The sequence below is a fragment of the Hyaena hyaena genome, unplaced genomic scaffold (assembly GCF_003009895.1).
Source record: "Hyaena hyaena isolate Hyena2069 unplaced genomic scaffold, ASM300989v1 scaffold_687, whole genome shotgun sequence".
Lineage (NCBI taxonomy): Eukaryota > Metazoa > Chordata > Mammalia > Carnivora > Hyaenidae > Hyaena > Hyaena hyaena.
Genome location: NW_024081320.1, coordinates 962,915 through 990,664, shown reverse-complemented (window position 1 = coordinate 990,664; position 27,750 = coordinate 962,915). Strand labels below are relative to the sequence as shown.

Genomic DNA, 27,750 nt, shown 5'->3' with positions numbered 1-27,750 from the left:
GTAGTTATGTGTTTATTAGTCCACTGACTCTAATGGTATACTGTAACTTAATAAGTAGTAGTAAATAAATATCTAATGGAATAATTAAATCTCAATAGGGATATAATTGCTGAATAGCATACTAAAATTCTGTAGCCATCAGAGCTTCAGCTCATTTATTCAAAAAGGCTTTATTATTTGCATAGACAGCTTACATTTTTCCCTCTAAAGGATGGTCTTTACAGCACCTATTTTCTGTAACAGTCACATCAAGATTTATTTGTAGCACAATATGCTTTTTTACAATAGTCTTGAGAGTTATAATCTTTTTAAGTGCTCCCTTCTCTTAAAAGCATTTTCAAACACTTTGGGCATGAGACTATATAAGCCCCAAATGTGATTTAATCCTCAGCATTTTGTTTTGTTCTTGAAGTTGGTATTCCTGGTGAAGGTATATTTTGGTTTTGTATGTTGTTAGCATTTATGTAGGATGATGAGAAATGGTTGATCATCCTATCATGTTAAAAATTTTAGTGTCCTTAAATTATGCAACTGCTGTAACATAAAGCCCATTTATGTAAACAGAGGAATAGCCCCTTTTCATCAGATTCCACAATTCCAAAATTTAGGCTTTGAAATCTAGCAAACCTTCAATAAAGCATTACCATCCAACTGAATTTTGTTTTTAAACTTGGCAAAATTTAATCGTATGTGTAATTAAATCACAATTAGTCTTTAATTATTCTAATTAAAGATTCCTATCATTTCCTTATGATGGTCTCCCCTGTAGTTTGTTTTAAATTAAATCTACTGGAAATAATAAGTAATTTCTTCTAATGTATGTCCAAGTGTCTGCATCTCAGATTTGGAACACTTCAATCTATGTTTTTAATGAGCCCACTCAATTAGATTTGCCTTCTGTCTATGGAAATGCTGGAAATACTTCAAAAGAAAAATCGAAATTTAGTAGCACTTATGCTTTGTTTATTCACAAAAATCTCAACCACTTCCCCTTAGAATAAAACTGGAGATTCTAATAACCAAAACACAGCTCTACACACATAATGCTCATAGAGCAAAAGAGGAAGAACTATAATTGTTTTTCACTTCTGACAGTCTTTGGGTAGCACTGGAAATCCTATGGCATTAAACGAGAGGTTGGATCTTCTCCTTGACTCACAAATGTGGAGGACCCCAAAATATGTTGTATACATGTTCCTCCTCAAATGTTTGTGAAACTGGGGAGGGGGGAGGAAGTGCTAAGATTTGTTTTTCTTTGTTAGAATTGCATATATATATATATATAATATTTTTAAACTTATTTTTGTTTCTAATAGTTTGTGTGTGTGTGTGTGTGTGTTGGATGATAACATAAGGAATCCATATTTTAAAAAATGCTTCAGTACAAAGCATACCTTTGGAAAAATCTACACAATGTTATCTCAAAATTGTTTCTAACTGGTGACAGCATTCTTTTAAACTGTTTCTTATTTAGATGTATGTATGATGGTGGGGTGTATACCTCAGCTCTAAGCCTTCAGGCTTGGCGAGAATAACAGCTTTTCTGGCTATCTCTTGCTAATCCTGGATTAAACCTAATAGCATTTTTATTTCTACCCTTTTTTCAGGAAGAGTTTTCATCAAAAGCAATTTAATTATCTTTTCAAGGACATGTAAGTGTTGGGAAAAAGTAGTATTTCTTTATTTGAAATTTCCAGACTTACAGAGTGAAATTCAGGGTCTTGATATGAGAAGAGTCCATAGAAAAACTAAGTATTCACTTCTTACTTTCAAATGTTTACAATTAAAGCTTATTAAGGACAAGATAGAAACTAATTGTAACCAACAGAAATGTGCAGGTTTGTAATTGTATTGAATTGTGAGTTTAATAGTTGCTTTTGTTTAGCATTACACTGGTGAGATAGAAATGGAACTGAATAAAGATAACAGGCCAGTTTGAAATGAAGCATGATTTAGATATGAAAGAATGAAGTTTACAAGGCTCATGTCTCAGATGCACCAGGCAAGCTGTAGCATTGTGACAACTGACAGTAACCTAGTTGTGTTTGCCCAGGTTCCCCCTCACATCAGCTTCTGGTAGGACTTTGCTGCCCTAGTTGAAGATGTAAGCAGTAACTTAGGCTGTGCCTATATATGGTAGTCAATCCTCTAGACAAAAACTGGTCCATCGTAAGGAATAAACCATTCATGGTGAATATGAAACCCTCCTTGGATTTTTCTTTTCTTTTTAAAATTTTCTTTTTTTAAAATTTTTTTAATGTTTACTTTGAAAACAGAGAGACAGAGTGAGAGTGGGGGAGGGGCAGAGAGAGAGAGGAAAACACAGATCCGAAGCACGCTACAGGCTCCAAGTTGTCAGCACAGAGCATGACACAGGGCTTGAACCCATGAACTGTGAAATCATGACCTAAGACAAAGTTGGATGCTTAACCGACTGAGCCACCTAGGTGCCCCTCTTTTTTCTTCTTTAGTAGGCTCCACAATCAACATTGGGTTTGCACTCATGATCCTGAGATCAAGAGTCATGTGCTCTACTGACAAAGCTAGCCAGTAGAGCCACCCTTTCCTTGGATTTTTCTTTTTCTTTTTCTTTTTTTCTTTTCTTTTTAGAAAGAGGGAGAGGGAGAAAGAGAGAGATTGAGCATGGGAGAGGCAGAGGGAGAGGGAGAGAGAGAATCTCAAGTGGGCCCCATGTCCAGCATGGAGTCCAATGTGGGGCTCCATCTCAGGACCCTGAGATCATGACCTGAGCTGAAATCAAGAGTTGGACGCTTAACCGAATGAATGACCCAGGTGCCGCTAGCCTTGGATTTTTCTAATCAGAGCTTTTTTATATGTCCATGGAGCTATTTGATTGAAAATCCAAAGCTCCTACCCAACATGACTCTGTCTACAGAGATTGACCTGTTACTACAATAAGGATAAGGAACAATTCTTAAACATTTATTTTATGTCAAGCACTGTTCTAAACACTTCAGTAACTCATGATTTTAACTCTATTATTCCAAAAACCCTATTCAGTAGATTTTATTATATCCCTATTTTATAGAGGAGGAAATTGAGATATGGAGAGAAACATTTTAGTCACAAAACTAGAAAATGGGGAAGGATGCTTTCAACTTAAGCAGTCTGTGTTCAAAGTCTAGGCACTCAACCACCATAAAATACTGACTCTCAGTGGGAAAAAAATCAAGCTGGCTTATAGGGAAAACAAGGAAAAACAAAAAAATAAGACACGGGGAAAGTCTTTGTGTTCATTGTCTGGTTTCCAATTAGCCCTTGCCTCACCTTTTCTGTCCTTTGTTAGGTGAGTCAATAAATCCCATTAAAGGCATTTTATGTTTTTATTTGTTTAGCTTAAGTTTGAATTATGGTTCTTTACTTAAAAGCAAAAGAGCTCAAAAAATAGTAAGAGAAAAGAAACTAGATCACATGTGAGGCAGACATATTGCAGTAGGAGGACCTAGCCAAGAAAATATGAAAAAAAAAGATTAGAAATGAACTGATCAGGAAATCCTGATGCAAGACTTAGCTCCAGTGTGAATGAGGTCTGATATGGAACAATCATATGTCCTCTGTAGTACTTAGCATACTCACCTGTGAAGTAAAGGGATTGAGCTAAATGATTTCAAGGGTTGTTTCACATTTGCAATTCTGTGAATTTATGCTGTGCATGGAAAATGGCTTAGAGAGAATAGAAATAAAGGAGAGTCCTGGTTGGTGTGTAAATCTCAAGGCTGAGTGGGAGAAGATGCTGATTTATAGAGCAGAGAAACATCAGTTAATATGTAAATGGCCTTTGAAAAACACAGAAGCAAATGGGGGAAAAGAGTAAGACTAAGATTAAACATAAGAGGAAGACAGAGATTGATATGTAAGAAAGATTATAAAAGAGAAAAAAACATTCCATATTTCTATGAGAACTGGATGGAATTAAGGCAAATGTGAGGGAGCCTAGTGAGGGATGTGGTCAGGGAGGTGATGACTGGCTAGAGCAGAGGAGAGCTTTGGTATGGCTTTGTGAAACATAATGGGATAGAAGATCATCTAACTTAACCCAGTAGATGATATAAAGCAAACATGTGAAAGAAGTAGAGTAAGTTATATAAATAATTTTTCTTCTCCCCTCATAAACTACTTTCTATTATTGCATAACTGAAGTAGCTATCATCAAAAAGAAGGGGTAGAGGGTGAGTAAAATAGATGAAGGGGATTAAGAGATATTGACTTCCAGTTATACAATAATGAAGTCATAGAAATGAAAAGTACAGTGTGGGGAGTATAGTCAATAATATACTAATGTTGTTTGGTGACTATGCTTACCGTGGTGAGCACTGAGAAATGTATCAAAATGTCAATCAGTATGTGGCACACCTGAAACTAGTATAACTATATAAACTAGTTATATACTAGTATAACTAGTATTATTGTTAATGTCAACTATATTTCAAGAATAATAAGTTTTTATAAAAGGAGTTAGGGCTCTAGGTTCTAAAATATGAGCATCTGGTATTTGTATTTACAACTTCTATACCAGGGATGGCATATAAATTGCACATGAACTGATCAATCATTTCTCCTCTGGTCCTTTTCTCTGATTATAACAGACATAAATAGTCCATCATGGAATTCTTTCTTACTAATTTTGGATAAAGCCTATTGAAGATAATGCTCCAAAGAGGCATTGCCATTTGATCAGTTGTCACTAGAGTAAAAACTTATTTGACACTCTGTCACTCTATCCATGAATGTTACGTGTTAAGTAGCTAGCAAATTTAGTATTCACTTTAACAAGGAGATTTTTGGATAGCTGTGACACTATGCTGAACACCATGTACCTATATGATCTGATAGCAGTCAAATATTCAGAGAAAACTTGAAGAAATTTTTGTTCCATGTAAACAATTCCTGATATGTCTGTGAATTTTGCCTGATGTAAAATTATAACTGACTTTTTTCTGCTATGATAATATTTATGGACTCTGAAACTAGTGATAGCAACCCAGTTATTTTGAATGTGAATTTTTGTTCCATTCACCAAATAATTAAAAATATGATTAATAATCTAGCTGAATTTTATGTGAACAATATGCTATCCATTTTTGTAAATTGGTAGGAAAACAATATTTAGGTGATTAACCAAATTGATCTGAGGATAAGAAATTGACTATTTTGATCTTTCCCATACATCCCCCCTGCTTAAAAAAAGTTGTGTAATATTTAAAGATGATTAATACAGATATTTATTAAACAGTTAACATTTATAAACTGCTTAATATTTATTAAACAGTTAACTCTGTGATTCTTAGCCCAAACTGGACATTAAATCACCTGTGGACTTTTAAAATTAACTTGTACCTGGGCACCATCCATAGAGATTCTGATTTAACTGATACGCAGTGAGGCATGGGCTATTTGTTTTCTTAAATATGCTCTAGGTGATTCTAATTGAAGCTGGAGCTGGGTAACACAACTATTTTATTGACCCTCATTATAACATATAAAGATAACAAAATAAGCTAATATCATTCTTTTTTCAAAATAAGTTCATAAAATATAACATTGAATTATTGTGTTTTACACAGGGATTTGAATTAGTCTTGAGCCCTCAATCTTAGATATTACTCCAATTTGAATTTTTAAAGCCAAATGTGTTAGTTATTATTTTCAAATTTTTAGGCAATTTATAAACTACAGAAATTATATACTTAGTTTACAACTGTAAAACACATTAATTTAAAAATTGTAGATTATAGAAAAATAACATGCTATACTTTAAAATAAAAACTTACAACAAAAGACCAAGATTAAAAAGAAAGTTTATATATTTTCACTTTCCTATTTCCTCTTCAGTATGCTTTTCTGAATTAACAGAATTAATGGAATTCTGTTTTCATCAGTTACAATGAAATGGTGGCAATTACCACTGTGCTAAAGACTTTCTAAGAAAGTGAGAAATTAGTAGCTTAAAGATGTATAGAGTATAAGACAAGGTTATATTTTAATTCACTTTACCTTTCTACCTTCCCCCCACACTTCAAAATAACTGTGATTTTGTGGACTATGACTTAATTGGCAGAATCAACAGCAAATACTAAGTATAAAATACATATTCTCATATCTTACATAAGTGAAGCATGAATATCAACATAAAAATAATAGTGAGGTTTAGTGAGATGTTTTCACCATTTGGAAATATTAAAATAATTAGTATTTTGGAGATTCAGACTGGAGTCTTGCTTTTTGAGAATTTTGATTATCTGAAAGATCATGCTCATTATAAAGCTTATCTAGTTTATAATGACTCAGGCATTTGTGTTTAATACCATGGTGTGTTTGACTTTAACACACTTAACAAACAAACCAATATAGACAAGATCTTTTATTTCAATGTATACATAAATCTTCAGAGGCTGTTAACATTCTTGATACTTTAGGATCAGATATTAATATCTTCTGATGCTGTGACTGGGAGTGAAGCCTAGGAAAAGCCTCCCAGGTAAGTAGGAAAAAGTGAGCTGACTTTCATCTCATTAGATACACTGAGACAGGATTCTTCACTGTCAATAAACAAGAAACATTTAGTATTGTATTGAAACACACAATTAAATATAACTGGTATTTTTATAAATGGATTTATCTATAAAATTCAAGATGATGTAACTTTCTGGACACTCCCTAATTTTTCAATTTTTGCCGTGTCTACCTATGTGATTATTTCCCACTTTACATACAAAAAGAAGACCAAGAAGTCTCTCTAACTGCAACAATTAGCTCTTTTACATACTCAAAAAATTAGTTTAACTTTCTCTCATAAACATTATCTTATCATGAGTTATAAAGTTATAAATTGATATTGGAGGGGTCACACCTCCAGCATTTCAGTAACATACACTATTTAGGGAAAAAAAAAAACAAAATTCAGTTGTAAGAAAAATATTTTGGGTGGTGTTTCACAAACTGAGTTGCATGGTGAACAGTGCTCAATGTATTGCTCTTCAGGTTCCTTGAGGATTTTAGGAACAGATAGTTTTATGAAACAGCACAATATATATACTACTCTTAGAGTTCTGCAGTGTGTTCTCTGATTCTGGAATTTAAAAAAATCTATTTTACTTTGCTTAATTTGTCATCTCCCAAATATAATTAAACTTAGAACCATTTTTTTCCAGGAAATAAGACCTGTTGAAAACAGATTATAAAATGGTGTATTTGATCACTAGAAGTACAGCTGTTAAAACTGTTTTATAAAGATTAAATGCTGAAAAATTGCAGACATGAAGACAAGAAGTGTGCAGTTATTATGCTGCTTTGATAATGGGATGAAATAATTCTATAGATCAGTGTGAAACTTTCACTAGAATTTGATTTAGATGTACAGTACTATTCTTTATCTATTATGTGTTTTAGGGGTAAGGGTGTAGTAATACAAACAAGATACTACTACTAACTCAGAATCTGTTTCAGAATTTTCAAAATACGGGTTTCATGTGTGCCAAGTACACCACATATACATATATGTGTGGTGATACATATATATCACACTATATATGTAATACACTTTTATACATATGTAACACATACAAAATAGATATCGTATTTACTTTCTTTTATGTATTTTTTCAGATATTATATTTACTTTAGAAATGAGAAGCTTAGAAAAGTAATTTGTTCAAAGATATAGAGTCTGTGAAACCTCAGTCTTTCTCTCATCTGCCAAGTAAAAAGGAGTTTACATAAACTTTGAGTTTATGTAGGCTCCATATTTTTTCAATAATTCCTTGGCTGTCTGTTACTGCCCCCCCTTCTCATTTAAACGAAAGTGCTGGGTTAAATTTTTTTCAACTAATCATTTGGTTGATACAGTATAACATTGTAAAAAAATCAAAATGGACTTGAGACTGCAAGAGTTTGGTTCAAAACTCACCAGCTCCTGACTGTGAGATCTGAATTTAAATGTCCTCTGTGAAGTGAGCATAAAAGAATCCATTTCACCATATTATTAGAACAATTAAACAAAGCAATGCAAAGTGCCAGGCACATCCTGGGCACTCAGCGTCTGAGGATTCCTCTTAATTTCTCTACAAAATAGTTCTTATGAAAATGTATTTTTAATATCATAAAGGAGAAATATCTGGATTAGATTTTTCCAGCTGATATTTTATTCACTTTTCTGATGCTAAGTGTTAGTAAACTAAATAATCAGAATCCCTGACACTACAAAATGGTGATTGTATAATGTCTATCTTTGTGATCCACAGCATATACTAATATTGACAGGGCCCTTTATTCAAAAGAGGAAAAGCATGTCACAGCACAGACCTCTGTAGTCTTCTTTGCACCAAAGTCATCAGAGACTGACTGTCCTCACTTCTACCCACCAATACCGTAGTTTGAGATGAGCAGAAATAAGATCAGGGACAGAAATGACTACATTTGATTATATCTCTGTATCGGCAGACTTTAAGGGCAAACAGTTCTTTTTAACTTCCAATCTTTCTGGAAAGAACAAATAACCTTATAGATACCTTGGGTGACGGCAGCTCTCTGAAAAATTACAATAGAAAATAAGCCCTTGAATTTTACTTTGAATGTGTGAAGAGAAGGGTGGCAGGGTGTGCAGATACCAAGGGAATATATTAGGAATCTATGTTTCAATTCTCCTGCAATTTGAAAAACTGTCCCAAAACCAAAGTTTTGGTACTCCCATATAATAACAGTGACTACATCACTTATTGTTTACTGACATTTTTTATTGAGGTTTGTAGCTCATGATTTTACATGTGATTGTACAGAGCATTTAAGGGAGAAAAAAAAAGATTGGAAAGGTTGTACAAGGGGAAAAAATCCAATAGATAGAAACCTTGTAGGTGTATATGATGAGATTAATTCCACGTGTAAATATATGAGAATGGTAAGAGACCAGAGCCTGCAATAGCTATATTCTTGTTCCTAAAAAGAGAGATTGATCCTAACAATGTGAAATAACTTAACTAGTTGTTATTTTTAAAAATAAACTATCATTTTTAAAAAAGATATATTTTGAGTTAGATATAATGCTTGGCAAATGGGAAAACAGTGTGGAAAAATGTCCCAGATCATCCTTCTACTTCCAATGCATTCACAGACGCCAGATGAAAGGAAATCAAGCTGAGTCTTTCTACAGTTATTGATTTTGTAGTTTATAGGCAAAGAATAGTGTTAAAATATACAAAGAAGACTTGTTTATAAATGAACACATTGTGATTGTCTACAGCTGTTTCAAGACACATCATTTTTTATTACTTAGGATGGTAAAGGAAATCTTTATTCTGAAATGAGGCATGAAAACCAACTTTAAATGTTTTTTCCTCATCTTTCTCGATTCATGATGGTATTCAAAACATAAGACACTGTGACAACTTGAAATTCAAGGCATTAAAAATGCTCTAGAAGACTAGGCAGTGGTCAGCAGAAGAGGACATTGTGTTCTAGTCACTGTATCCTGTTTTCCCAAAGACCTCTACCTACCATTAATGAGTTGATGACATTCACGATTTTTTCCAAGCAGTTTTTGAAGTCAACCAGTCCATTTCATTCTTAAGCCAGGATCATTTGCCAGTTTTACCTTCAGAAGAATCAGGGAATTTTTAACCTTTAAAAAAGCTACTTTAGGTATGGATTTCAAACACATTTCCTTGCCAATGTAGTGTGAAATTCTGCAGTCTTGGGCCATTGAGACAAACTTAACTATTTTTAAATTAAAAATCCTCCAATATTGGACTAACTGTACAATTTTAATAACCGTAGATCATAGAGTGGAACATTCTCATTTTAAAATCACTCATTCTGAATGGCAATGTTACTCGAAATTAGATCCTTAGGAGTCGGCTTTCCTTTCCTCTTTTTTCAAGCTCCTTTTTTTTTTTTTTTTTTTTTTTTTTAGCATTCTAGAATGAAAGAAGCATTGGGAATAGTTTTAGACACATTTGGGTTATGGAGTCCTTTGATAACATGTTGTACAACTGTCTGCAGAATTTTACGAACTGACTACAATTAACTGAAGAGAGGACTTGAGAGTAATATTTTCAGCTGTGTAATTATTTGTTCAGTCTCAATGTATATTCATATATATAATAAATTAGCCTGTAATATCAATATTGCTTGGTTATGGATTATTTTGCACAATGTACATAATTCCAATTTAATATTAATGCTTATTAGAAAGATTCATAATAAAGCTCTAAACAGTACATATAGCTACTGGTAGCATCAGCTGTGTTGGCATACAATAGAGTAAGCAGATTTGAGAGTGAAAGCGAATTGAGGCAGAAATACTTCTATTTAAGAAACATTCATAAAATATTCATGTGTCCTTGAGACAAGGTGTGGCTAGACAAGAAATATCTAAGGAGTGCTGAAAGTGTTGAGAGTTTCCTGGGCAAACAGCAGGATACAATTATCATATGGTATACTTCAATTTTTGTTTAACACACCAGTAGCATTTGGTACACTATTTAAAGGATTTACCACTCTAAACAATTTCATATTTATTCCTGGAATTTATTTTTTCTTTCTAACTGGAAAGGTCTGCCCTTCCTCTGTTCATATTGTGATTGAAAAGACTTGGTTATCCCAATAGAGGTTTTTCCTTATGTAGTCTTCCTCGACTTCTTCATATAAATCAAAGTTCTCCTTTCACATGCCTTCTTCAAAATTAGAGTTTGCCTTTATCTTTGAAGTACTCTAATGGTAAACAGGTTAAATGAGAAAAGTTTGTGTGACATACTACCAAGAGAAAGAAATGTCAAAATATAGTTGAAATGAAGACATTTGAGTAATGACCTAAAGGTCCTGGATATTGAAGACGTGCTTTTAATTTTTTGGAGAGGGTAGGGCAAGAACTCTATTGAAAATGAAAATATGCAAAACCATAGTATCTACCTGTTTTATGGCAAAAATTGCAAAGTTTGCAATATTGTAAATAAGCTCTTTCCTCTGCAAGCTGTAAATAAAAAGGAATCAAAGTATGTAAGTATGTGTATAGGTGAAAGTTAAAGATTGATTTCCCTTTTAAAGCAAGAGGGAAGCAGAAAGTAATCAGGTTAATTAGTAAATAGGAAGATTCCTCTTATGGCCTAAGCAGGAAAGAAGCAGTTACCAACATTTTAAAAATTAGAAATGAAAATTTAGATATTTATCAATATTTTTCAGATGGTTTCAGAAGTATGTATTTGCTGATTACAAAACTGAATTTATGGTTGGGATCCATCAAATCTATTTTATGAGCTCAAAAAAGCTTTCCACGTAGAATTCATTTGCACAAAAATGCTTCCATAAGCTATTTTGTAATGTTGCTGTTTCACTCGTGTGCTTCCATGTTCCTCACTAATTTATGAATGTGCAGAAATCTAACAAGATATATGTAAAGTATTTTTAGAAATGCATAGTAATTACGTTGTGAGTTATAATTATGAACCACTAAACATGAACTCATTAAATCTTAATATCTTGGTACTACAATATACTAGGAAGATCATACATATTGTTATTTTATCTCAAATACTTTTATTAGAGAAGAAATGACATTCTTGTCAATGTTTTTAGAATTGCTCAAAATCAAATTAGAGTTTGGGTTTGTTTCTGTTTCTAAATCTGCAGTAATATAGTAGTTCTGTAGTGTTTTTTGTTTTTTCCAAAAACAACTCAAGCAGTAGCACTTTGGTGCAGTACTAATGCACAACTTTGAAAACAAATGATTCTTTCACTAATAGGAGCTGATTATTGATTAGTTTGGAGCTGATCTTTAGACAACCCAGAAACTGGTTTTTCTTTCCCTTTGGGTGTATATAATGCAGAAAGTCAGTCTTTAAAAATGTTTAATGTCATTTTTTAAATGAAGTAAATAAACCTCTGTCAATGGATTGGAACATGTTGGGGGGGGGAAGCTGAAAATATTGGCTAAAATTAAGTCCATGGGTTCTATATGACTATTACTAATTCTCTTATATGTTTATCTCTATTACCGTGAAAAGTTTCTTCACACCAAATTAATTTTTTTAAAAAATGCATAACCTTATAAATCTTTTATCAACATGTCGACATTTTTAGGTTAATGGGGATTTAAAACATATAGATCATAAACTACACTTTAATTTAGAGTCTTTGTGAATTTGCCTGATAGGAAGTTAAGGGTATTTCCATATCTGAATTTTAATAATACAGTTTCCTGATTATTTTCACTTCAACATAATTGTTCTCATGCAAGTTCTTTTTTCTCATTATGATGATCTAAGCATGACAATTTGTTATTCAACTGTAGTATTTTTTAATTTTAATAGAGTGTAACTGGAGGAATGTTCAAAAACTTAATTGAAATTCAAATCTATTTCTCCTTCACAAAATGTAGTTTTCTCCATAAATATTATCAGTTAGGAACTTGAGCTGTGCAACAATCCAATGGTCTGTGAATCAACAATATGAGCTAGTGTCCTGCAAAGTACCTTGGGAAATAGACCTCAAAAAGAAAAAAAAAAAGGCTCAAGAGTAAAATATTATAAAAATATTATTTTGCTAGGAAACAATAATTGGTTTGTTTTATTGGCATAACTTTTACTTCCAGCTATCCAAATAATGTGCTATGTATGTACAACCTTCCTGCTTGATGAAAATTCACTTTTTAATAGAAAATCAGATAAGCATATCAGAAGTAGGCAGATAAGTTAAGTAATGAATGGCACAAGGTATTGAAATATAGTCAACCAAAGATGGTAAAAAAACAACAAAAATTTTTAAAATTATTAATTTATCATTAGCTATGCATGAAGATACATGTAAAAAAAGTCAGGTTCAAGAACTCAATCCTTGCTCGTGTAATAAGGACTAAATGAATACATGTTAGATATACACAAATTTCTATTGAAATGTACACATAATTAGCTCCTTTATCTACTGTTTTGTTTCACTAGAGTCACATAAAACTTGGGGGAACAAGTCTTTCTGTAAAAGTCTTTGGGATCTTAAGTCTCTCTGATAGCACATCAATTATTGATGTATTCAAATTCAAACATCTCAGCCTTTCATCTTGATGCAAGAGCTTGCTAGTAATTTATAGTTCTAAATGGCCTTCTGCACCAGGTATGTATTCAAGTGATTTTCTTCAACTTGGTCTGTGTAAAGCTGGGGAGGCTACCTGTTTCAGATTCCATGCAATGTCACATAAAAGATAGCGGGCAGGGAGGTAGCAATATCAGAAAATCAGAATTGGCAGCCTCAGCAAGCTGAATTGAGGTAGTTTCCCCATTGTTCTGTGAAACTAGCTTCTTACTGATGAGCTGCTTTCATATAGATTCCTGCTGAATTGGTGAAACGAGCATAAGCGCTCATAATCCACAGGCCAACTTTAGACAAGTTGTCTAAAAGGGGCTCTTTCATTACCAAATGTATTCTATGTAACAGATAGGCTAACCACCTTTCAGGTGCTATATTGCCATAGTGTGGGATGAGAGAACTTAATTACTGTTAAAGCTTGTGGTTCTCCTGCAACTTAAAAACAATTCTAGAGGTTTAAAAATTACTCATGTTAAGGGACTAAAAAGGCAAGATGCATAAGATATTCTGAGGTGAATATTAAGAGTATAATGTACTCTGGCCCAGCACAGAATTCTTTCCTTTGTCATATATTATTAAACTGTATAGAAATTACTGGCTATTCCATAAACTATTCTTCTCATTTTAATTTAAGAAATTAATTTCTATGTAGGTGGTATTCAGATTTGGGAGAAAAAAGAAAAGAAAAGAAGTCACCAAAATATCTACATTACAAGATAAATTATAATTTGGGAAATTCATTCTAGCTTTGCTCTAGAAGGGACTCCATGCTTGGACACCGCTGGTAAAGGTTCTTCAGTAACTGGAGATCTAGAAAGATTCTTTAAAAGGACTTTTTTTCATATATGGGGCAGAAAAATTAGCATAAAAATGTCTTCTACTATCTTTATAAAATGATAGTCTCTTTGCCATTAAACTGGCAGCTTTTAGCCAACTGAATGACTTTAAATTTCTAACATCAACATGGAACTTACAGAAAAGGAAAATATATGATTCACCCCCCTCCTTCAATTTAATACTTAAATCTCTGATTGAAGTTGATTTTTATAGTAAGCAGAGTGGCTGCTGCTTTATAAAATAATCACATAGTAACTGATATTAACCTGGTTAATAGTAAGTGATACATCTTATTTCATTCAATAAACATACCCATCCCATTTTTTTTGGTTTACTTACTTTGTCTGCAAAAACGGTAAAATTTTGTGCTTAGGTTATTCATCTAGGCAGATCTGATTTCTACTGCATGGCTCATTTGGGCCATAGAGGGTTAGCAAAGTATATATAACGAAAACAGAAAGAAAGACGAGAAAAATGAAAAGAATAATTCATCATATAGTACATACATCAAAACAATATCTTCTAAATCTCAATCAGTTGTTTATTGGTTGGCAAACAAGATTCACTTTTACAACAAATATTAGTAATGAGGTCATCCAACTTTGAGACCATACAAAATGGATCATAAATTTAAAAAAAAATTATATGTGCTGCTAATTTACCTCTTGTAATCCTACATTACTTAAAATCTGGTCAAATAAATAAATTTTCCTGTTAATAAACAGAAGAGTTTAAAAAAAAATCACTTCAAAATAACTTGACCTTTCATTTCGTCCTACAAGGGAGAGAATTTCCTTTAAAACTTGGTAGTGCGGGTGCCCACTTGGGGATCAGACTGAGCATTCAGCACTTTAACGCCTATGGGATACCGTTTTTTCACATGCAGAAGCCCACTAGTTCTATTGACACCTCCTGACGTCTAGAATCATAGCTACTGTCTTGGTGATGAACTGCTTGCCAAATATGCTTTGCATTACAACAGATGTGTACTGTAAACATAAAAGTTCATCCTGCTCTAATTTGCAAAAATGCTCTTGGAAATATTCTGACTGAATAAAGATATATAGTGAGGGAAGGAAGTCTAATTTTATTTATTTTATTTTTTTTGTAAAAAATAATTTGTTTGCATTACTAGAAAATGATTCTTATAAAGTGATAGTTTCATTTATTTATTTATTTATTTATTTTTTGCCAGGTGAAATTTTAAAGAACAAAAGGAACAAAGAAAGGAAAGAAAAGAAGAAGAAAGAAAAAAAAGGAGGAAAAAGCAAAGAAAAATGAAGGAAAAAAGAAAAGAAAGAAGAAAGGAAGGAAACTTTGCTCTCTTACTGGTAGACAAACTTGCAAAACCAGCACGAAAGAAAAAGAAAAAATATCTCTTTTTTTCCACTACATTAACAGGACTCAAATTCTGGAGGAACAGAAAGCTGACTATATGTGCAATGCTAGTATCTGTACATTACATAGAAATTGTTCAATTTTTTTCTGCCATTAGTTTTATCATCAGTTAATACAGCAAATCATAAAATATGCGTTTAGCATATAATTCTAGAATTCCCCTCCATTTCATTATTAATTTGTTGTTTTATTTTGTATTCCACAGCTATTCCCGCTGTGGCAAATTCAGGTTGTGAGTGACTAAAACCAACTATGTGATACAGTTTTGCTTTGTTTTTATGCTTGTTTGTGCAGCACTCCAATCTAGATGCAGCATTGTTACTAATTTCAAACAACCGTTCTGGCCTTTTAAAAATCAGGTCCTTGTAATTATAGTAACTGAGCATCAGAGATGTTAGAACAAACGCAACATAATTCAACAAGGCCACAATGAGCGCCATTTTCTTCATATCTCGTTCATTAACATAATGAAGTCTCCATCTGAGGGGGGAAAGAGAGGAAAGGAGAGGGCACAGGGGAATTTCAGCAGTTATCTTTCTCCCCTGGGCTGACCTAAAAATCCCAGTTTAAAAAAAAAATGTCTGAAAGTTTGTGTTTGTCTTTCAAGAACAGCATAAAGATTCAGGAGTACACACATTATTACCACTGCTTATATCAACTCAGAACAGTCAACCAGGTGTTAGCAGTTTTGTTGGTTTAAATTTCTGTCACCTTCTATAGACTAGTGACCAAATGAGCTGGTCCTTTTGAACTTCCCTCTGGAGGGGTCCCATCTTTGTTTGGAGGAACTATAAATCCATCACTGCTACCGCGACCTAGCTGATAGTAGGTGTGCAGCTGATGGACGTGATTTCTGGAGCCTAGGTTTGGCATGCTTTTGTAGTAAACATCTTCGGCATCACCACATTTGGCCGGTGGGGGTTCGGTCTGGGTGCTGGTGGTAACGCTCTCTGTGGCAGGCACACCAGCCAGTGCCGGCATGCTGGTGTACAGAGAGTCCCTATGGGGTGACTGGAGATCTTCTGTGTGCTCGTTGGTTAGCAAAGGGAAAAAACTCTCACTGTGGTCTTGGGGGAGCCGCCTTCTGGTGTAATGGTGTGGCTGGTGGTTCTCTGTGGAGTAGACTCTTGGGGGAAGCAAAGGAGCATCAGATTCTTCATGAATGAGTTCCAGGCCCAAACTCTCCTCATGGTTAAAGGAGGTGGCGTCATCCAGGACAATGGCATCATCTTCACTCCCACTGCCAAGGTTATTCACCAGCTTGTTCATCAGATTCCTGTTCTGTTCACTGGAGCGCTCGTGGTTGTTCAGGTAAGACGGGATGTAGTTGGAAGTGAGTTCCTTCAGAATCTTTTTCTCTAGGGCGGTCTCGTTGTGGTTATAGCCACGGTCTATGATTTGCACACAGTTGCTCAGGTATTCGCCACTGGCAATGCTGTAACTATTGCCATGGTTACCATTCAGTGGTAGAGTATCCATGACACTTGTATCCCTGGCATTGTTCAGAAGCCCCTCTGAAAAAGATTACAAAACACTATGACATTTACATCCAATTGGCCATGGAACACAGACACAAACACAGAAGCAGAAACATCCAACTATGAAGTATGTGTAAATTGCTACCATGTTTAATTAATTATAAAATGTTTGGAAACACACAAAAATACTATTAAGTCTATATGTACACATCTATATATACACTTGGACAATTGATAGAAACTTTATAAATGGAAAAGCATCTAAATCTTTAAAATAATGATTTAAAAAACCTATAAATTTGCAGTTTCCACACAAACATTGCCTGATACTATTTGAAGCATATTTGGGTATAACTTAGGAAAAAATCCCCACAAAATTTTGGTGTAAGCATTCACAGCTTTCAATTTATACACATCAAAGTCAATTTAATAATTCATTACCTTTAATTTTACATGTTTTTTAACATTAAAATAGGAATAATATTAACATAATTCATGTGTGGTACTTTGAATATTCTGGTCAAAATAAACGAATCAAGTAGTTTCTAACAATTTGATATATAATTTTGCAAGATCAAAAATAATTCCTACATACAAAACCACAAAAGGATTATGTTGTTTGTCAAAATGATGTAATAATGAAATAATGCTTAGTCAAATAAATGGCATCAAAATAATTTGCATTGAGGAACTTTCAAAACAAAAATATTTAGATTTAGTATCTAATATTATTTTCTACAATATTAACCCATTAGTGATTGTTTAGGGTCATTAGGTAATACTACAAAAGAATGTGTAAGACACAGGTATCTGATTTCCTAAAAATATAGTGTCAGTATTAAAGATTCCATGCCATAATGAGTGATGACTTTGTGTGCATATTAAACTTTGAGTTTAAAAGAGATTAAACATTTTATTCTGGGAAGAAGTAATAGCTGCAGTGAAATAAAATTTAACCACATGCTTCTTCAAGGTTTTTGCATTCTCTTGAATGAACAGAAATCCAAGAATCTATAATAGTTCCAAAATCAGTTCAAATGCAACCATGAAAGAAAATAAAACACAAATATTTAACCAATACTCATAAGAAAGGATATTTCTTTATAGAACAATTAATTGAAGAATTCTATTCAACTTCTCAATACACTGCTAACTTGTGAAAATATAACATTCATTCTATATCTGTGATGCAGTTATGTTTATCAAAATCCTTCATTGCTGGTTTAAATAAAGTGTCCCAAATGTATCGATTTTTATATGGACTTTTGCTGCATACTCCGTAGTCAAGTAACAGTTTCTACAGACAGCAATGTATAAAATTCATCAAAAAGCAGCCATCACAGACATAGGGTGAAGCGATTTATTTTCATGTTATAAGATATCTTGTAGACAAATCCACAATGTTAAGAAAAATAAAAGTAAATGCTCTTTAAAGGGCCATATGTGATGGGTGATTGCTGCTGTGAAGGCTGCCATGGTATGCATGATGGTTATGGTTGAGTGACTGATGCATTGAAACATGTGTATTACTTCTGTTGTCAATGCATTAGGTACAGGTCAGAAACAGCCAGAGTAAAATAAAGTAGATATGCTGCATGTGACATATATGTGTATGATGGAATGTACTAATCAAAATTAAAAGTTTATGAATTACTTAGCAAAAATAAATGCTTAATTTAAAAACAATTTAACTCACACAAACATTACATGAGACTTAACAACTATGTTGATTATGTGACACAATAAAAGAATCAGACAACAAAAGCGTCTAATCTCTATTAACGTAAATTTATATAAGTTGATTCATAGGCTCTTTAGTTTTTAAATTGTGAGATGAACTGTTTTTAATAACTACATCATCTATATGTGATGCAATAAAAGTGAACTAAAAAAAATTACATTTGATATGCAATGTTTAGCTTTACTCCCATACTTGTCTCTCTGTAGGGCTCTAAACGACAGCATGAAGAAAAGGAAAGAAAAAACAACAAGTAAGCTTACAGCGACAGTAGAAGAAACATGAGTAAAAAGCAAATTGATGATATGCAGAAAAAAGAGTCAAAGGAAATAATTTCCACTGCCCCAAAATTCATGAGTCTGTGTTACATGGTTTATCATAATTAAAAATACTGAAATGTTAGTCAGAAAATAAGAACCCCCCCTTAACACATGCTAAAAAAATGAGTCTTTAATAAGCGTTTCTACAGTTTATAAATTTTCAACAAAAACACATCTATTTTAAAGTTAAGATTATCACACCAACCAAGGAGAGTAAAGATTTGAGGGCAAGCCATGACGATTCCCACAACTGTATCTCAATAATGCACATATTTATGTGTATGTATGTTTGAACATACCTGCTTCTAAGGAATGTTATTTAGCTTTAAGATTTTTCAGTAAAATTATAAATGAAATCTTTAGCATGTATACAGAGAAAAAAACCACAGTTGTAGCTTTCCATATTTGTGTCTTTTTTCCTTTATGTACCTTTTCTTTTAGTGTAAAATGGTTATCTTTCCCCCACTGTACCTATCCAAACGCTTCTTATCATTTGTGAATAATACTGATCAGAACTGTCATTTCTGGAGCTCATATTCAAAAGTTGTGTAACTATGGAAAAAGAAAAAGGTTAAATCCAACCATTATTCTGTAACAAGACAATGAGAGGGAAAGAAAAATACTACCATCAATGTCCGGTTTTCTTCTGGATTGTTGCACAATCATGCAATCAAACGTTTTTAGAGTTGATCCTTTAAAAAACATCCTAGCAAAATTATTTTTTTAAAAAAACATCCTAGCAAAATTATTTTTTTAATACTCGTTTTTTAATCAGATCATAAAGGATGGCTCTTGCTGATTTTGTTTACAGGAAGGTTAAATCATCACAAAATCAAAACCAGGAAATCCATTGGGCTAGATCATTTCAGGAGATTCTGGCTTGTTAGAATTTCATCTTTGCTTTAAGCTATGGTTTTTGCACTTAACAGTTGATATGCTTCTCTGCAAGAGACCAACTTTATATCAAAATGGAGAGGAAGGTTCTCTTAATAAAGTTTCAAAATAGCTTTAGAAAAAATCATTTGAAATGAAGAGTCAAACCAGTATACTAACAGATGCAAATCATTTGTAAGCTCATTATGGCTCCTTCCTTAAATGACAGAATTTTAGAACTGGAAAGCCCATGAGAGATAACTGAAGTTCAACTCTTGCCTTTCAGAGATGAGCAAACTGCAGCCAAAATAGGCTGGACCTTATCTAAACCCTGCTAATGGTGACAGAACCGAGATCAAAAAGAAAATCTTGTAGATTTCCTCCATACCCTACTATCTAGCTCTTCTTCACATCTGCCTTGGGCTTTGAAGCAATCACAGAATATTTACTTATATATTTTATAATATAATCTTGTATTCTTACTATCATGTATTCTTCATTATATCCTGTCATAAGGGTATGTCTTTCTTTAAGTTTTAAGATATAATTAAATTACTTTAAAATGTAAATTATTTTCTGAAATCATGACTTCCTCTCTATAGTCTGTCTTGACAGGTTAATCTATAGTGAGATTTATCTTACAAAAATAGAATTTTCTAACCCTGATCAGAAGATAATAGTCCAAAAATACAATGCATGAAGTTTTAAAAATGTTCACAGGTAGAAACCAATATAATAAAAGTACATTATTCATCTTTATTCCTAAATCTATATGCCTCAGTAACTCTATAAACACAGCTCTACATATTTTAAATAAAGGCATTACAAACAAATATGCATACTTATATCTGAATGCTCCTTTGCTTGGACGGTCTTAGTGCAACTGAACTGGAAGATCCAATAGAACAGAACCAAGTGGTAATTAACATAAACCACTCTAGTACATACCGAGCCACCTATATTTCATGTAAGATTTCACCTTGCAAGTAAGAATATTAAGTGCATTCATCTGAAAGCATAAGATTAGTAGCAATATGACAATCACTAAGATTTATTTGGGGGTCAGTGGTAGAAGGAATTATTTTAAGCACGACCGTAGTTTAATATCTTAAAAAAATATCAAAACATTAAACCGTTAAATAAATTCACCTCTGACTCTGAGAAACATTAATAAAATTATTTGCTCTTGTTTGTAAGAAAAGTCAGTAGAATTTATTTAATTTGCTGGCAAAAACAATAAATCCATTCATAAGAATCATTTGTGTATTTATTGATAAGCCTAATGGCAATATCCAGTAATAAATTCCACAGGACTAAAACCTTATATGTATACAGTATTAGTTTAAATTTGCATCTAGAAAATTTCACTTTGATAGTGTTTATAATAGTGTTCCATTCTTAGAAAAATCCCCCAATTTAGGATACCAGTAAAAGTTAAATAAGACAAGGTAGATACTAAATTAGGGAAAACATATAGATTAACAATAGTTTTTCATTACATGAGACATTAAAATTATATCTGAATAATCAAAAAAGCTAAACAAAGTGTGATCTATATTTTTACTTGTTTTGAAACAATATTAAATAAGTAAAACAATTTTTACTGTTTTTCCAACGACTCGTTGCATCCAACAACTCTGCATCAAGTGAATCATGTAGAATAGATTTAATTTGCAGAGATGGTGTAAATCTTCACGTAACATCACTGAAAACTTAACTAATATGTCAGCACATTGTAAAATGTTTAATGACACAATTATCTCTCACTTAACCTAATTAAGAAAGAAAACCCCAAGTCTTTATAAGATCTGCTAAATTGTCCAGCAAAGCCACACTTGTTATGTTGTGAAATGTACACTTCACTGAGTACCACAATAAAATAGGGACACTGACAAAGGAGAGACAATTTAGAAGGGAACCATCAGGAAGGATCCAGAAACTATGTCATACTGATGGTGCTGAGGTGGTTTTATGAGGGAAATGGAGAACTCAAAGAAGGCAGATCAGCTGCTTTCAAAGTATTTAAAAGGACTGACACAGAGAGCAGAACACTTTGCTCTTCTTTGCTCTAGAGGCAAATCAAAGAGTCATGGCCAAAGGCAAATTTCGGCTCAGCGGAAGGGAAAAAGAAGGAAAAAAAAAAATATATATATAACAAATGAAGCATGTCAACAACTGAATATATGAAATCCCGAGGAGAGAAGGGTCCCATTAGAGGAAATGGGCACAGGGGCACAGGCTGACAGAATGTCAGCAATGTGGAGAAGGGGATTCATGAGCTCTATCCCTTCTTCTGATTCTAAAGTCTGTGATTCTTAGACATGCAGGTCTTCTGAAACTTGATAAATCAAAAGTTCACTTAATAACTTCATCCTACGGAGAGACAGTTTGACTATATTCCTGAAGTCACTCTGTATTACTGACTTCAGAATTTTTGAAATAATATAAAATCATCCTTTGTATCCGGCAAGGTATCTGGGAAACTCAGAAGGTTTTAGACACCCAATGGCAGTTTTGCAAAAAGCAGACTTTTATGGGATAGCCACTCACACCAAGGTTTACACACTCATGCCACTAATCTTTCATCTCTGACTGAGAATGAAAAGAAAACACAGAGATTCCCACAAAGAATAATAGAAATTTTATTCAGAATTGCCTAGGAAAGTTAAATACTGCTAATCTGTCACACCCAACTTCAAGCAACTGCTTTTAAGTCTCTTTGTTACAGTGAATTTTCTTTTGCATATAATAGTACAGAAGTGGATCCCTAACTAGGACTTTTCCTTTAGGACACTTTTATTTGAATAATCTTTTCCTGTGGTTTCTTCCATATGATATGAATATTTTTAATTTCCTGTACCCCAATACATCTTTATTCTTAAGAGAAGGTAATGCCTGTCCAAACACTTATAAGTGGTTTTAAAGAGATTTATGCTTACTTGAGATGTAATTAAATTTTTATATCATTCAAAGTAATTATGTTTTTATATCATTCAGAAGAACCGTATCCCAAAGCCTCATTTTTCACGCATAGCCATAGCAGGAAAAAAAAAAATCACTGCTGTCCTGAGTCAGCTCACATAGGCAATGGCAGGCTAGTATAGAACCTAACTTGTTATTGTTCAGTTCAATAGGAAACTGAATAGCTCTTTTCTCCATGGCTTAGTTCAATGTAATTTTCCATGGAGCTGATCTAAGTGTTTTCAACAGTACTGATGCCTTGCGCCTAGAGTATTCTTCATGGGATAACAAAGATTACTTTCCTGAGCTTATACCATTAAGATTTTTGAATCAAGTCTTCCTTTATTTTACTTACCTTAGGCAAATATCTCATTTCTCAAAATAAATACATAGGTGTTTAATATAGAAATCAATCAACAAGACAAGCACTGACACAACACATTTTATAACATTACAGAGAAACAAACACATATTGGTGAATCAAGCATTTTTTATCAGAAGGAAGGAAACCATTTGTTACTACGGAAAACCTAAGGAAAATGGAAAATAAAAGCACCAAGAGGGGTGGAAGGCAAAGGCAGTCTGTGTGTCTGCTTCCAAAAGAAAGAAAAGGCAGGTGGAAGGAACAAAAAGTAGAATGTGGCCATAAAAGCTACATAAAATGGGACTCTCACTTGAAAAAAATTAAGATAAACTCCAGCACACCTTGTGCGTTGTACATGCTGACAGAAGGGTTGTTACTGACCGCCGGTTCCCCAAGCAATGTATTATAGGGATTGTTAGTACCATGCGGACGAAGCAGAGCATTGCTTATAAGATGATTAGCCATGGCTCCTGGAGCAGCCCCATAGAAAGACAGAGAAAAAAAAAAAGGTCAATCAGGCAAATGTGTTTGAAAAAAAGAAAGGAAACATTTAGAATGACAACAGTTGATATAGTCCTGATTACAGGCAGGCAGCTAATTAGACTCAAAAATATATGCCACTAAAGCACACATGTTTCCAATAATGCACATATCCAAGAATCAATGGGAAAGAAAGAAAATGGTTTACGATGTTGATTAAGCCACATTTAGGGTGTTCTCTTTCCCAAAGTATAAGCAAGAGTATACTCCCATGCTTGCTAAAAATAAAAAAAAAATTAAAGCAAAATATAGTCTTTCATATAAACAAAACACAAAACAAAAGCTGAAAAAAAAAAGTTTAAAAGCCAAATAAACACAACATTCCCTCATTCACAGAAACCACTGGGTTGTTTTCAATGAAAGTAAAAAAGGATAAAAGGCAACATTTACAATAAAACACACATTTGGAGAGCAGTTGTTGACACAACAGAAGAATTTGACATTTCTTAAAATTCTAAGAAAAGGAATCCCTTACATTGAAATAAAATATAATCACGGTTGTTAGTACACCATAGTAAGCATACTAATTAGGTGATTTTACAAATCTGATAATCATATGGATATTATTTTTAAATATTTCAAATGAAGTATTAACTTCATAATATCCAGCATATATATAATTCATATATATACATATATATATATATATATATATATATAATTTTCCATTTTCCAACGGGTTGTTTGAACTTTGGCACATAAAAGTAAGAAAGTTAATTTCATCTCTTTGTGAATAGATGTACCTAGTGCTTTACATAACAGTAGTATGAGTTGCAACCTCCAACCTCGAAAATTGTTTAACCAGAAAAAAGCAAAACAAAACATTAGAGGACTAGTTTTATTAAACATAATTAGGCCATGTATAAAGAATGATAGGTGGAATGCATGTTTATGTTAGATGATAAAGAAAGACTATATGACTGAGAAAAGGAAAATACAAATTGTATGAGGATAGTCAGATTGAACGCAAGTATTTGTTAATTCAGTATATACATTAGAGAATGAAAATACAATCACTAGACCAGGAGAAAATATTTGCAAACAAATTTACAAATGTTTGCAATCCAAGAAAATATTAGTATTTGGAGTTTTGGAAGAACTCTCAAAAGTCAACAGTAAAAACAAACAGACAAACCCCAAAGAACCCACAGCAAACAAACAAAAAAACCCAATCCAGTTAGAGAATGGGCCAAAGACATAAAAAGACATTTCATAGCAAAGGATATACAGGTGGGAAACAAGATCATGAAAAGAATTGCTATTAGCTATTAAGGAGATACAGGTTAAAAACACAATGTGGGGAGCTCGGCTAGTTCAGTCGATTTAGCATCTGACTCTTGATCTCGACTCAAGTAATGATCTCATGGTTTATGAGTTTGAGTCCTGTGTCGAGCTCTGCACTGACAGTGTGAAGCCTGCTTGGAATTCTCTCTCCCTCTCTCTCTGCCCCTCCTACACTCGTGTTGGCTCTCTCTCTCTCAAAATAAATAAACTTTAAAAAATTTTTTAAAAAGCAATGTGATATCACTACTGCTTAAAATTTAAATGGTGACAACATTAAATGCTGGCAAGGGTGAAGAAAAACTGGATCATTCTTACTTTGCTGGAAGAATGTCAAATAGTATAGCTACTCTGGAAAATAGTTTGGCAGTTACTTATAAAAGTAACCATTCAATTACCGTACCACCCAGCAATTGTACTCTTGGACATTCATCCCAGATGAAATGAAGATTTATGGTCACATAAAACTCTACACATGAATGTTCATGCAGTTTTATTTATAATAGTCCATAATGGAAACAGCCCAGATATCCTTCAACTGGTGAATGGTCAAGCAATCTACATCCTTACAAGGGAACACTATTCAGCAATAAAAACAATTATTGAGACACACAACAAACTGGATGAATCTCTAGATAATAAGACAGAGTAAAAAAGACAATCCAAAAGATGAGGCACTAAATGATTCCATATATATATATACCCAACATTCTTGAAATGACAAAATTATAGAACCAGAGATCATATTAGTGATTGACAGGGTTAAAGATGCAAGGGAGAGGGAAGTGAATATGGTCATAAATGGGTAACATGAGGTTTCCCTGTGGCTTTGGAGCTATCGTGTACGTAGTCTATGCTGGGAGAACACAACCTACTCTTGTGATAGAATTGCACTGAACTAAGCACACACACACACATGCACACACACACACAAATACAATGAAATGAAATATAAGTAATATTGAAGACATCTGAACAAGACTGCTGGATATTGGTCAATATTCTGGTGTGCAGCTGTGTTACTTGATTGATAATTTACTGTAAAACAAAGAGCTATGATTTTGAAAGATAAGAATAAAACTATCATGGCCAAGCTTTTTCTCTCATTCTTTTTACATTTCCTATGAGTAACTAAACATTTTTGTTTTCTTCAATATAGATTACTTATTATTTTGAGATCATTATAGATTCACTTACAGTTATATGAAATGATATTATATGAAAAAATGTATATGTATACCTTGTACCCGGTGTTCCCCAATAAGACCTTGTAAAACTATAGTACAAAGTCATGCCAGAATATTGATTAATATCCAGCAGTCTTGTTCAGATGTCTTCAATATTACTTACATTTCATTGTATTTATGTATGTGTGTGTGTGTTTAGTTCAATGCAATTCTATCTATCACAAGAGTACGTGTGTGTTATACCAGCATAGCTTACACACAGAATAGCTCTATAACCACAGGGAAGCCTCATGTTGCCTGCTTATGACCATATCCACAATCCTGTCAACCACTAATATGTTCTCCATTTCTTTAATTTTGTCATTTCAAGAATGCATGACTTTGTAGTATAGTTTTACAAGGCCTTATTGAGGAACACTGGGTACAAGTTATACAATCTCATTATTTCATATAACTATAAGTGAATCTACAATGATCTCAAAATAATAAGTAATTTATATTGAGGGAAAAACCAATTAGTTACTCATAGAATATGTAAAAAGAAAAAAAGGAATGAGAGAAAAATCTTGGCCATGGTAATTTCATTTTTATCTTTCAAAATTGTAGCTCTTTGTTATACTGTAAATTATCAAAAAAATAACACATATTTTTTTTTAAGTAAGTTCTATGCCCAACGTGAGGGTTGAACTCATGACCCTGAGATCAAGAGTTGCATGCTTTACCAACTGAGACAGCCAGGCACCCCAAATAACAGATATTTTAACCTCAAAATTAAGTAAGTGAACATCTCTAGATTTAAAGTACAATATTGCTTGTCTGATTTCTAGAGCTGGAAGGTTTTGATTCTTTCAGGAGATAAGCCATATGGTTGTATCCTACACATCCTACAAAGACCTAGCACATAAGTAGCACAGAAGTTTCCACTTATGAAATGCTAGATGAGTGTTTGTTGAAATTGCACAACATATACATTTAAATGTTTTTAATACAGTGAGATGGCAGATCTTCACTTTATTGTACAATGGATCAGTCAGGATATTACTTCCCACTGATAAATATAGAGAATACTAGCAAGAAAAACTAGAGTTGGCAATTGTGCCGTTCAGATAAGAAACAGAATACAGTAAATCTTAAACATGAATATCATTGACATTACACAAATTTAAGATTGTTAGAAACCAGATATGGTCTGCACACATTTTTAATTTTTTTTAACGTTTATTATTTTTGAGAGAAAGACAGAGTGTGAGTAGGGGAAGGGCAGAGAGAGAGACACAGAATCTGAAGCAGGCTCCAGGCTCTGAGCTGTCAGCACAGAGCCTGATGCAGGGCTGAAACCCACAGACCATGAGGTCAAAACCTGAGCTGTCTGGCACTTAACTGACTGAGCCACTCAGATGCCCCCCCACACAACGTTTTTAAAAAGCAAATAACCTATAAATTGTACCTGATACTAATATTTATTATTATAGCCTTCTTTCAAGTGAAAAGGAAAGTTAGTCTTCCAATACAAATAACTTCTAAAATTAGTTTAAGAATTTTGATAGAAAATGAAAGGTGTAAACAACTTAAAATGAACTCAGGTAAAAACCTTAAATATATAAAATTGCTAAAATTAATTATTTTCCCTCACAGATCAAATAAGGGTTAGATCTTTATGGCTAGAGCTTCTATCTATATTTCT

General features: G+C 33.2%; 1 protein-coding gene across 1 annotated transcript in view; it reads right to left on the bottom strand.

The window, feature by feature from the left end:
* Positions 1-15,177: 15,177 nt before the first annotated feature.
* ADGRL3 (adhesion G protein-coupled receptor L3) overlaps positions 15,178-27,750 on the bottom strand; it is a 516,039-nt gene continuing 503,466 nt past the window's right edge. Inside the window, exon 24 of the mRNA XM_039217419.1 lies at positions 15,178-16,838. Within this exon, the coding sequence (XP_039073350.1) occupies positions 16,039-16,838 (800 nt within the window). The 3' untranslated portion in view covers positions 15,178-16,038. The remainder of the gene's footprint in view (positions 16,839-27,750) is intronic.